This window comes from Leuciscus leuciscus (genome assembly GCF_965113295.1).
Source record: "Leuciscus leuciscus genome assembly, chromosome: 17".
NCBI classification, from domain to species: domain Eukaryota; kingdom Metazoa; phylum Chordata; class Actinopteri; order Cypriniformes; family Leuciscidae; genus Leuciscus; species Leuciscus leuciscus.
In genome coordinates, this window is record NC_138741.1 from 17,317,600 (window position 1) to 17,330,938 (window position 13,339).

Here is a 13,339-nt window from a genome sequence, read left to right on the forward strand (position 1 = left end):
TCCTTGTGTTTTTTGTCCTGCTAATTATTGGCCTGTATTTAAAGGTGGGGTAAGCGATATTTAAAAGAACTCTTGGACATTTGAAATAAGAAACGGCTGAAGACGCATCATTTTTGACAGCACTTTATCCAGTAATACTAACACTTTCTCTTCTCTTCTATTATTAAAATATATATATATATATTTTTTTACATGTACTGCGTTGGATTAAACTGAGAAGGGTCATAGCACTTGCATATTGTTGTCCTACTGTTAGTTTAACTGCTTCTATTGTTCTCATTTGTAAGTCACTTTGGATAAAAGCATCTGCTGAGTGAATAAATGTAAATCAACCCAAACAAACACACTCCGTCTCCAATTTTAACTGCCCTGCTCAGAGTCTGTCTCGAACCCCGATCGCCGCATGCGAGGTGAGTGCACATATGGCGCTTTTCCATTACCAGTACCAGCTCGACTCGACTCAGCTCGCTTTTCGCTCCGTTTTCCATTGCAGATAGTAAGTTACCTCCACAATAGTACCTGGTCGCCATAGCGACGCCGCAGGAAACTGCCGTGACTTAACCTTTTACGCGAGACACACCTGCTACCCACACACACAGGACAATGGAGGAAATCGAGTGTATGCTGTTTTTGGATGTTTTTGTTTTTGCTGTTTTTTATTCAGGATACTCCATCTGGCGCGTGCAATGATGACGCAGTTAATAGTGACGATTCTCTCTGACCAATCAGCAGTCTGCCGTGTTTTCACGTCACATTTTAGTATCGCCTCAGCTCGCTTTAGAACCTCGCCGGAGGTGGTACGAAAAAAAGTACCTGGAAGCAGGTACAGGTACAACTTTTTACACAGTGGAAAACCAAACAGAGTCGAGGCGAGCCGAGCTGGTACTGTGTAGTGGAAAAGCGCCATAAATGACCTGGCTGGAGTCTGCAGATCGTGGTGGGGCTACACCTGTCACCCCGCCCCATACCTACTCTGATTGGCTCCATCGTCTTTCACAGGCATACACAATAGAAAGTGTGTTCATTGTTTGTGTAAAGGAGTGTAAAACTGGAAAAGCTGTGCAGTTTCACAAAGCCTTCATTATAATGCACAGAAGAAGAAAAACATTATCCTGTAACTCGCAATGTCCCTGAAATTGTTTTGGTAACACAAACTTTGTTTAAGGTCTTAAAAAATTTAAAAAATTGGTTGATTATCCACAGCAGGAGCATAATGGCTTTTGAACCGATTCTTTTAAATCAAACCATGCACTACTCTGACCTACACCAACTACACATTTTCTATCATGTTTGCCCATTGAAGACGAATGAGCCAATCAGAGTTGACTCCCATTATAAGACTAGGAAGAGCCAGGACATTTTTTAACATAACTCCGATTGTATTCGTCTGAAAGAAGAATGTCATATACAGCTAGGATGGCTTCAGGGTGAGTAAATCATGGGCTAATTTTCATTTTTGGGTGAACTATCCCTTTAAGTTAAAAGTAAGCTATCCCTTATTTTATTTTATAATGTCTGTTAAATCTGACAATAATACTATAAAGTTATATTTTAGTAATATTTAGGTCTTCAAGACATATATTTGTTGGATTTAAATTCAGAACATCTGGTTCTCATGTTTTTTCTGTCATTGGATTAACAATTTGGTAGATGTTTAATTTCTTAAATGTATAATGAATATTACTGACTCCATCCTCTAGATGGCATCAGTGCTCCAGGAAAACCACTGCAGTAATGACACACCCAACAACAGTAGAGCAGTTAACCGTATGATCAGATCTCTCTACAAAGAATTTTTCATTTTAATTATTATTAGCATAGTGAATAATGGTTGAGGACCTGAGCTATTGACACTAGGTTTGTGGGTTCAGTCCTAATAAGGAATGACTCTTCTGTCCATTTATTAGCATGGCGCCCTTGAGTAAAGCACTTCACCTCAGGTCAACACTTCCCATAAAGTGTAACAGCTGAATTGAACATGTTCTGCTTCCTTAGATCCCAGAGCTGCATTTATATATTTTTAAAAACTTGGTGAAAAATGAACACAGCTAAAATAATGAACCAGGAAACCAAAAGATATTTTATTGCAACACAGAAACTTTAGTTTGTGAGATATTAAAATGACATAGAGACACTAAAAAGCCATCAAGCCATTTGTTTTAAAAGCATATTAGCTTTAAACACATCAGCAACTCAGCAAGCAATGCCCCACCCACACCCCCCCATGTGACACTTTGGTTGCCTTGCCAAAAGCATCTTGATTTCAGCTGAATATCTGAAGAGTTTTCCAGTTACACAATATTTAAAAAAAACTAGATCACGGGTTCTCAACTCTGGCCCTCGAGGTCCGCTTTCCTGCAGAGTTTAACGCCAACCTTGATCAAACCCTCCTGCCTATAACTTTTTAGTAATCCTGAATAGCTTGATTAGGATAGGAACAAAACTCTGCAGGAAAGTGGACTTTGAGGGTCAGAGCTGAGAACCCCTGATTTAAAGCTGCAGTCCGTAGTTTTTCCTCTTCGTCGCCATTTCTGTTCGAAATCTGCCAATTGCAGTTATTCGCGGAATTATCAACTTTACGTGGGTTGTGCCTCGGCACGGCACAGCGCGGATGAATCCAATGTTTTGAGGAGAATGTGCGGCTGTCAGTCACCGCGCCGGTGTGGATACTGTCATTCGGAATCACAGATTCTACTTTTTTGGAAGTATGACCAACATAAGAATTTTCACCGGAAAATGTAATCTGAACAAGTAAGTAACATCCACTTTTGTTCTGACCAACAAAGGAAAAAAAAACATTGCAGTAAATCGCACTGATTAAATCTAACGATCGCTTATGTCTTACCTGTCTAAAAAAAGCTGTCTCTGCGTCCGTTTTGAACCCCTTCAAAACACGGAGTTCACGCCACCTTTCAAAAGCCCTTCCGATATTTATCCTTGTTTTCGCATGGGCCGGTTGCAGTCTCTTTTTTTCTGAAGCCACTCCGAAGTCCGAAGTCTTTTGCATTTTACAACGGGTGAATCTCGTCACTGGTGATTGTCGTTTGAACCTTTCTGGATCCACCATCAAATTGATAAGTTTAATTATATCAAGTGCTGTGAGAAAAGGCTATAAATCTCCACCTCCAACATCCTCACACGCAATATAGCCTACTAGCCGAGACTCCTTCTTTATGTGTACAGATGTGACGTAATGACGCAAAAAAATGCTAGAATTTCCCACGGAAATCCACCAGTACCACTGGAATTAAAAAACATTATTACAAGCTTACTGTTATGAACCGAGCTAAGGCAAGCAGATCGTTTTGAACACTGGCTGTTTATGTACTTGCTCAAAAAATGTATTTTGGATAATTTTTAACCCCCAAAAAAGTTACGGACTGCAGCTTTAAATACTTCAAAAGTGAACAGTTGGAGAGCATTTATGGATAATTTGTCAGTGACTTTGAGATGTTTACTGGAATGATGTTGTCTGTATTTGTTCAGCTTTGTTAAAAGTGATTAAAGCACATAGGGTTGAGTAAAAAAAAAAATGAGCAAAACATTCACATTCAAGTTCATAATCATACCAACATTCATGCTCATAATTCAGATTTGAATTCAGAAAAAGATTTTTTTCAACAGAATTGCACTACAGAAACATTTGTAAATCCACACCCTCGAACCATTATTCATCTCATTTCCTCCAGAAATGTCTGTTCAGAAATGTCTAGGGAAATACTGAAGCGTGAACAATTATATCTCAGTAAAATACTCCTGGACGCTGAATATCACAATGTGTCTACACAGAATGCAACATCCAAGTTATAAATTACACTATGATGCCTCATCACATGCTATGGACACAATATGAATGTTTTGTTTTGTGATAGTGTCTGTCTCTCATGGATTCAGCCTGAATTCATAAAATACAACACAATAAAGACAATATTTTCTCCCTTCTGCTCAAGATTTCGACCAAGTGTGTTTCTCAGGGATAAATGTTAATGTAATTGTAGTCTTCATTAACAGCAGGCTTAACTGCAGTATGATTCTAAATTCATTAATGATTTATCGCATACAGAAAATTTATTTCTAATGAGAATGTAATTTATCTTAATGTTTGTCTGCTGCTAAATCTTAACTCTTATCTTTGGCAATGATTCAGAAACAAGGAACAGACACTAATTTTCTTTTTTTTTTTTTTGCCTTCTGAACTTTCCTTAATGAAAGTGTTAAAATATCACCCAGAAGAGTCTCAGGAGTAAAAAGCCACTGTGCGCGTGTAATGCAAATACACAGGGTTGAATTTTAAAGTAATATTTGAGTAGCAGCAGTTACAGAAGTCAAGTGCTCTGTGCTCTTAATGTTTCCCTAATGATACTTTAATGTTAGTAAAGGTTATGGCTTCTCCTTCAGCTGCTTTAGGATGTTTTGCTTATTGACCCTGGCTGTAGCGAAGTTCTATAATTAAGAGCTTGTTTTATGTGGTTCAAGAATGGTTTCTTTTATATTTACTTCAAAATCTATTTGCATAGAATCTGTTGGTAGGAAACAGGGTCGCATTATTACACCATGTGCTTCAGTTGTTCATTTGTGCTATTCATTGCCATTTTAAGGCTAATTCACACTATACGAGACGCCGACCAACAGCAACAGAAACATTTGTTGGGTTTAGTCGTTTTTAGTAGGTTTAAGTGGAGTGTGTCAGGTTGTGGAATGTCTGGTGATTGTTGGCATTGGTCAGTATCTGTTGGTGCAGTATGAACTAGCCTTTATACAAATGGATGTTTTAGTTTTTTTTTGTAAATTCCTGTGGCAGAGTTCATTCTAAATTACTATCCAATATCAATTGCACAAAACAAATGAAGGATAAGACTGCACAAATGAGCTATAAATGTACGACTTTCTTCGTCTCCCAAAGTTGGAGTGGGACTATGATTTTAAGGCGCCAAACATACATTTGTTTTTCTTACCATGCAAAGAAACACATTCCAGTTTCAAGCACTACGTGCTGGCTCCTTGAACTTCTCTGGAGACGATGTTTAATCTATAAATATTGACCAGGCATTCTCTTTCTCAAGCGACCCCGAAGGGTCATCAGAGGGATGAAATATCCTACTCATGCAATTCTTCCACCTCTCTCAGGCAAACTGAGAATGAAAGGGAATAAGATCCCTTTGGCCTCCACAGGTGCTTTTAGAGACTCGTCTTTGAATCGACCTCCATCCTCTTCCACAACAAACTGAAGAGTCTGAGATTTATTCACACAGTAGATGCAATTATCGATGACAGCGCATCGAAATGGCAGCATGCAGCCCTGCTGCTGGGAGGCACAGTCATGCCACATCTTCACAATGGTGTTGTATTTAAAGACGCTGATGCCCTGTTCGCGGTTAACGTCAAATCGGTAGATGAAGCTCTTGAGAGCCACCATGTCTGTGGATTTTTTCCTGCTGTTGTTGTACGGACACTCCTGCCATTCGTCTCTCTTGGGGTCATATTTCAGCAACCGATAGAAAAGAGACCCTCCCGATACATACAGCTCACCGTTACAAGTAGTGGCTTCGTGAGCCACTGCAAATGCCCCTTTAGGTAGAGGAGCCACCGCCGTCCAGCGGTCCATTCGAGGGTCATACTTCTCCACCGTGAAAAGACATTCACCGCCAATGGCATACAGGTTCCCATCCATGGAGACAAGCTTGAGTTGCGATCGTGCTTGGTTCATGGGTCGGACTTCGCTCCAGCGGTCTGTGATGGGATTGTAGCAGAACACTTTGTCTGAGACTTTGCTTTTCTCCCCAGTTCCCCTGATCCCGCCGGCCACAAATAAGTAGTTGTACATGGTACAGATACCACAGCCCCTGGTGTTGATGTCGTCCGGCATGACAGTCAGGGTGTGCCAGTCCTTACTGCTCGTGTTGTAGTAGTAGATCATGTGATTGTCCTCAAACGACGTGATGGAGAGGGGACTCTGGGGACGGCTGCTGTTTCTGCTGGGCGGTCTACTTCCTACACGTTCAAACACATCGTTAAGTTCCGCCACCATCAGGCACTTGCGGCTCTCCATCCGTTTGCGCAGGATGAGATCTCTCTCTGAGCCTGTGAGGCGCCCGTAGACCGCTGGATCTCTCAGGACCTGGAGATAGTTGTCGCTCATGAATCGATAGGCGGTTTCTTTCAGTTCATTTAGTCGCTGCTTTTTGGCGATAGTTAGGATTTCGTAGCAGTTCTCAGGTGTGACCTGTGTGGATATGGTATCAATAGCAGCCTGTACCGCACAGGGCATCTGCAGGATCTTTGCCCCTGTGATGACATCCACAACATTGTCTTTGCTTACGTTCATCTGGGAGGTGTAAACATAATCTACAAGCACCAATAAAGTCTTGTAGCTCATTCCTTTTACCTTCAGGATGTCTCTAGAAAGCCTGGCTTTAAAATAATCACTTTTCTCAGCTAATACTGATTTGTGTGCTTGTATTTTCTGTCCGCCCACCTCTATGACTAAATTCGGCTCTTCTTTTGCAGAGAGAGCTTCTCTTACTGCAGATCCACTCTGCTTTAGCCCTTGGCTTGATTCCAGCCCAGTCTGTCCAAATGATGTTCTGTAGCGGTTCTGATCTGCTTCTTCAGAGGAACTTATAAAGCATCCCAGGGTTTTCTCAAGTGACCTCGTTTCCTGGGAGCTTGAATAGGAATGATTTCTGTCTTCTGTGAAGGAGACATTTTTAATGTCAAACTGACTCCGAACAACCTCCCCATCTCTTAGGGCATTGGATAATTTGTCAATTTCCTCCTTGTTCTCTGGTCTGAAGCACAGAGAGGGTGCCAAACTGCAAGATACCTTTGTTCCATTCGTTTCTTCTCTAATATTCCCTTGACTAATATTTCTCAAACTGAGGTCTAGATTTTGTGCTCTTCTTGAGTCCAGAGACTGAATGTGCTCTTGAAATCCACTGTCGCTAGATACAGTGTCTTGTGCGTATTCGGCACCTGTTATAGCACCGTAGTGTCCCAAGCTCCTGTTGTCAGTCAAACCTCCTGATTCAGACGTATTCCAAGTACCCTGGAGATCCTGCAGTATTTCCATGCTGGGGATACCTGTTTTCCCCATAGATGGGACATTGTTGTTGTTCCCTTCAGTGGGGATTGGTGGTTCTGGAGAGTCAGGGTTTGCAGCATGAAATATAACGTCTGCTTGTACTGTGAACATGTTTCTGTCTTGCAGAGTGTTGTTCATCTTTCTGTAGTTGCGGCACACTGTCACTCATTTAGTGCTTTCAGAGAAATAAGAACAACTTAATTTGTCAGAAGTTTCTCCTTTGCCGAGTGTAGAGCTAAATTAATCCCAATTAGCCTCATGAATGACTGGCAGATCCTAATTATTGGGGTAATGATATTTCAGAGACAGCATTGCTAGGAATGTCCTAGTCAGACAGGTTTTATGTTTGTTCCATCAGAGTACATTTCACCCAAGTAAACAAGAAAAATAAACAAAGTTTTCTTATACTGAGAGAAGATTGTGTTCTCAGCTCTGGGTCCAAACCTTCCAAGAAAAGAAAACAATGTTATTAATTTACATAATTACAAACATATAACCACAATTTATATTCCTCAAAAGGAACTATAGTATATCCTGTAATCCAAATGATTAGAAAAAAAAAAAGGTAAATATAAAATGAAACATATCTTCTTTTGGGGGGAAGCCTCCTATTTATTTCTTCTAACAAGGCAAATTATCTGTCTGCTGCAATGACAGTAACATATATCGTAAGCATGACATAATGAGATACTGTTCAAATACTCCTCGCAGATCAACACCAAAACGCTAAGACACTATAATGCGCAGGCGCACTATTCGCAAACCTACTAACAGCTTTAAGGATTAAATCTTAAAGACGTCGAGAAACAGAGAGATTCATTAGTACCTAAAATTAATTTTCTGTCATTAAAAAGCCGTTACATGACCTGTTTTATAGATTTGATAAACAAATGTGCAAAGGCAAATAGAGAAATTATTGATCACGCCAAGAAAAAGGTGAGGCAGTTTCAGACAAATAAAGTAAGCCTTGAAATAATAATATTGAATACATTATAAATTGTTCAATATACAAGGCCCTAGAACCCCAGTACGTGATAACTGGCAGCATTTCTTTGAGCAATTCCTTTCACAAAGCGCTATGCAAGTCAGTGACTGTCTATCCAAATGCACCGCGCTGCAGGGAGTCTAACGTTAGACATTTGTCTGAGATTGTCTAGAGTTTTTCTAAATGTAGACCACTTACCCATTCACGTGAATGTACTATCCATCCCATAATGTAATAAAACGGCAGTTCAGCAATAACTTATCCTCCTCGACCAACTGTATGCGTCTGAAAGCCTCGACTGGAGAATCGGCGTCCACAAAATATCATTATTTATGCGGATGAAGCGAAATATATTCCACAGAAGCCATCCAGTGCTCCGGATCTGATCGACACCACCTCTCTACCCTCGGAGTGCTTTGCAGTATTTGGATTTTACTGTTAACTGAGAGGTAGTTATTGATCTAAACCACACCCCCGTTTGTGTTCACCCTCTACACATCAGCTGCTGATCAAATCCGCGGTAAGCGCGCGGCGTTCCTATAGTCTCGACGCGACGCGCGCGGCCAAATGAAGGATATTGCGCAACGGTCTACGGGAACTCCCAGCAGCGCAAAGAGCATTTGAACGTTTATTGCATAAAAAATACGGACGTGCCAAAGCATTTTAGGAGTTTCGTTGAACGTTTTAAACACCATTATGCTGCAATAAAATGTAGTGGTTTTCTAAAGCAGAGAAACTGGCACAATCCGTAATGACAGTGTTTTGTAAAAAAAAAAAATAAATAAAAAATCACTATATATTCTATATAAAAAAGGCCACAAAATAGGAACATTTGTCATTTCAGGCTTTAAATTGTCTAGAACAGATTGACTTGATCTGGCCTTCTTAAATGTGGTGAAGTTTTATGGGCGCATTAGAGAATCATTACTCTCCATCCTGATATTATGGGCTGGACTGCTCTTCAAAAGAGTTACTATGGTAACCACTCAGAGAGAGCAACACATCAGAGTTAAGACTGTCTGTCAGCCTGACAGCACATGGTCATACTGAGATGTCACTATTAGCCCTCTAAATACACACATCAGCTGTTCTCAGTCTGAGGGGACTCACAAATATCCCTGAGCCCGCAAAGGCTGAAAGCATCACATATATGAAAGCATCACATAGCATCACATATAAGTGTGGCATCCTGTGAGAGAGGAAGTGGAGGGACAGCCTTCTGCAGAACAACTAAATCTCACCATTTAAAAAAAATTTTTTTTGGAGGATGCCTATTGCTTTCATAGCATTTTGAGGACTTTGTATCTCAAACATCAGAAGTTTCATCCACTATTAATATGACAAGTAGATATCAGATCAAATATTCTTACAAACACTGAAATATCAGCAATTTTCCTTTCTGTTAAAAACCTGTAAATACAAGTATAAGAACTCATTTACTTAGGCATTTTGCAAAATGATTACTTTTAGGGGTTGTCTTGATAATTTTTCCATTGTGCAAAAATCTGTATTTCATACAAATATTAAAGGGATAGTTCACTTTGAAATTAAATTTTGGTATGTTTTAGCTTACCTCAAGGGCATCCAAGATGTAGGTGTCTTTTTTTTTTTTGCGCTCTCAGATCACTTGGACGTGGCTGAGTTCAAGAGGTAAAAACGATATAAAAACTGTTTGTTTTCTCACACAAACCGCTCGTTTCGTGTCTTAGGCCATCAATGTGTACTTACGATGGGGAATTGTTTAATTTGGACGACGGGGAATTGTTTTAATTTGGACTTCTCTGTGCATGCTGTTTGAGACAAGTGACCATCGACCTGCATTATATGACTGACAGACAAGAACGGTTTGACCTAAAAATATCAAAATTGAAACTACTGCGGAAAAAAAGACACCTACATCTTGGATGCCCTTGAGGTAAGCTAAAACATACCAAAATTTAATTTCAAAGTGAACTATCCCTTTAAAATTCTCAACAAGTGCATAGATCCAAGTGAGAATATCGAAGCATCCAATAGTAATCAACCATCACAGTCAAGGGATAAACATTACTTTTTTTAATTTCCCTTTTAGGCAGACACCTTGCAAAATGAATATTTGAAGACCATTTTCTCTGAAACATTTGCACTGGGAATATGAAGGGGGAAAAAAACACAACCATACATTTTCATCTTTTTTAAATAAGTTCTTTCATTCCGTCCTTCTTTCCATGTCCAGGTCAATTTTACCGTAAGCTCTAAAATCAGTGTTGTTATTGGTAAAGTGCATTTCATAGAAATCCATCCAACTCCTTTCAACCTCTATTCTTCTTGGGTCATTCCCTTATGTGTGAGCTGGCAGTTATAGTCCATCAAAAGGAAAAAGGAAATAAAAGCAAGTGGAAAACAAAACAAAAAATAAAATAAACATGGTTATCTAGTACACTTGCACAGATATACAAAGAATGTTGGTTAAAACAATGGTATATATTTGTTAAGTCAGAAATACATATCACAATGTGTCAATATAAAGCTTTTCCATTACTTTAAATATCGATAAGCATAAATCTTAAATTAGAATTATGGAGGAACGCCATTTCTCTTTTAACCGGTAACAGTCGACACCAACTTCACTTTAGCACCCAAAAGAATCTCTGGCCCGCCAGAGAAACCCATACAAGTCATTCAGTCACAGGTTGTAGGCAATCACAGAGGCCAATCTGAAGGCCATGAAACCTCAGATGAGCTGCTGATGCAGCCAGTGTTTTAAGCCCTCTTTTACAAGCACCATTCTAGTGTTGAGATGCTTTTCACAAAACGTCTTCAAGAAAAACAACTAAAATTAAATGAATAGCTGAACAGATGCAGGTAAGAGTGTTTAAAATGAGACAAATTAAACAGATTTCTGCTGTTATACTAAAGCATGGCTAGATTTTTTTTTTCTTTTTTTTGCAAAATGTAATCATTTAACAGTTAGACCTGAATATTTTCACACTGCAGTGGTACTGACATATTTTCACAAATGTATCTTTTAATTTAGGCGAATGTGCCAAGTGGTAAAACACATTTCTCTGATGCATGGCCGAGTACTTGGTAGTTCAGCTCATTCCTGGAACACAATCTTTTTCCCTTCATTCATGAATCTTTTTTTCCCTGTCAGCCCATGACTGAAAGCAAGGTCAGTCTATGGAACTGCTCTTTCTGACATACAATGCACTGGAAGGAAGACACACACAGTAAAAGCATCATTAGAAAAGTGAAAGAAAGAAAAGATTGATGGATACTGGTGTTTGTGCAGCTGCATCCAAACTAAACCCTGATCCTCACCGTTGACACCTCCATCTTTCTCCCTCACAGGTTGGGCAGTGGTATTTGCCACACCATAATGGTGGACACCATCTCCTCGTGCTTAGACTGTTTTGTTTTTCTGTTGATTCTGCGGTGTCCCAGCCCTCCAGACACCACCAACAATGAGCTCACATTCGCTCTCTCAGTCTGCTTGGCCTTCTGGAAGTGTGCTGGCTCGTTCAGCAGGTCATATATCGCCCCGTCTTCTGGCCCGTGCTCTAAAGAGCCCTGAGACAGAGCCAGAGACCCACATGAGGAGGACAGGGAGTCCTGGAGAACTGGAGCATGTGAGGGAGAGCTCAGCCCAGAGCAGTTTTCGTCGAGTTGGGTTCCCTGCACCTCCTGGGCCCCAGGCTGGCATTGGCTGGGTGTGCTGGAGGTAAGAGTTGCCATGGTTGCTTGGGAGACATTACACACTGCTGTTGCCATGGTGAGGAACTTGACTGGGCCATGGTGAGCATGAAAAGAGACCATTCCTCGACCTGGAGCGAGAGATTCAAACGTTTACAAAAAGTATTCTCAAGCAGAATAAAATTAATTTAAACGCCAGAAGACAAAAACATGTAGTAAAATATATTTCTCTTCATAAAAACAAAATATATATGTTTTTGATTTTTAGTAATGACATACATTACGCAAATTTTAATGTTTTAAAAAACAGATGTCAATAAAAGTATTCATTTAGTATAATTTATATTCTATTATCGTATTTATTAATATTTTAAAACATTTTATTAACATTTAGTTAGCTTTAATTTATTTTACTCCAGTTGTCAAGCTTCATTTAAATAAATGAAAACAATTTTTAATAGTTTTAGTTAACAGTAACAATACTGGTCATAAACTGCATGAAAAATGGAAGTGGTTATCAAAAGCTGAGGCAGAAGGTAATTTCATTGTTGGGTGTGGTTTGTTCCTGAACTTGTGCTGAGCTGCAGTTTTCGAAGGCCCTTAAAGTACTACAGACTTACAAAATTACTACCCAGAGGGCACTGAGTAGCCAACAAACATCTGCCGTTTACACAATTCCACAGCTATGCATTAAAAACGGTTTTAATGAATTTCTAAATGCACTGCCAGATGCCAACAGACTCTTTGTCAGGTTTTGTCTGATCAGTGTGTTGCCATGTTGGCATCTGTCGGAGCTTGTTTTCACCAATTGAACACGATGAATCGGCACTTGCCGGGTCTTGGCATTTCTGAGAAATGACGTACTGTAATCTGGTGATTGTCTGCATTTGTCTGTGCGGTGTGAATTGGCCTTAAAGGGATAGCTCACCCTAAAATTAAAATTAAGTCATCATTTACTCACCTTGGTGTTGGTCTAATGCAGAATGACATTCTTTCTTTTATGGACCACAAAAGGAGATTTTTTTTTAAAATAAATGTCTCGCTCGTCCATATAATGGCAGTAAAAGGCAAAAGTTTTTTTTTATATATATATTTATTTATTTATTTATTCTCCTTTTGCAATCCATAAAAGAAAGAAGGGCATACGGCATTAGAACAACACCAGGGTGAGTAAACGATGACTTCATTTTTCATTTTAGGGTGAACTATCCCTTTAAGTCCTACACATGGCAGAATGAATTAAACCCACCTGTAACTTTTGGGATGCCCTGTAGTCTGGGCACAGACAGGGCCACTGTGACCCCGAGATTTGTCCCCACTAACAGCAGACCGTGACTGACTAACAGACTGCTCACAGAGACTCTCTGCTGTCCTGAAGGTGGAAACACACATGTGATAAAGAATTATTTTATGACTTGCACTGCAACCTAAATCAGAGAAAATGCATACTACTAAACACTTGTGGCAAGCATTCATGACTAAAGGTACTTGGTGAAATATTCACACAGCGGAATAATAACATCATCCACACATGCTAGGCTGTGTGGGTAGGAACACGACAGCATGTGTGGGTAGGTTACTATGGGGATGATGCTGAA

At 39.8% G+C, this 13,339-nt stretch overlaps 2 protein-coding genes across 6 annotated transcripts in view; both read right to left on the reverse strand.

Moving 5' to 3' along the window:
* Positions 1–2,059: 2,059 nt before the first annotated feature.
* kbtbd11 (kelch repeat and BTB (POZ) domain containing 11) lies at positions 2,060–8,700 on the reverse strand. The gene is made up of 2 exons (XM_082142411.1): positions 8,265–8,700; positions 2,060–7,525 (listed from the first exon to the last, which is right to left on the reverse strand). Exon 2 carries the CDS (start codon positions 7,217–7,219, stop codon positions 5,102–5,104), a length of 2,118 nt encoding a protein of 705 aa, XP_081998537.1. The 5' UTR covers positions 7,220–7,525; positions 8,265–8,700; the 3' UTR covers positions 2,060–5,101.
* A 1,406-nt stretch (positions 8,701–10,106) lies between these two features.
* arhgef10 (Rho guanine nucleotide exchange factor (GEF) 10) overlaps positions 10,107–13,339 on the reverse strand; it is a 48,671-nt gene continuing 45,438 nt past the window's right edge. For 4 of the 5 annotated variants that reach the window (XM_082143080.1, XM_082143081.1, XM_082143077.1 and 1 more), the window contains 2 exons: positions 12,991–13,113; positions 10,107–11,872 (listed from right to left, as the gene is read on the reverse strand). In XM_082143080.1, coding sequence (XP_081999206.1) covers positions 11,394–11,872; positions 12,991–13,113 — 602 coding nt within the window. In that variant the 3' untranslated portion in view covers positions 10,107–11,393. The remainder of the gene's footprint in view (positions 11,873–12,990; positions 13,114–13,339) is intronic. The other variant, XM_082143079.1, reaches the window with a different exon arrangement.

Excerpts from the sequence above, each read along its gene's own strand:
- kbtbd11 (XM_082142411.1), bottom strand. The coding sequence starts at position 7,219 with ATGAACAACACTCTGCAAGACAGAAACATGTTCACAGTACAAGCAGAC.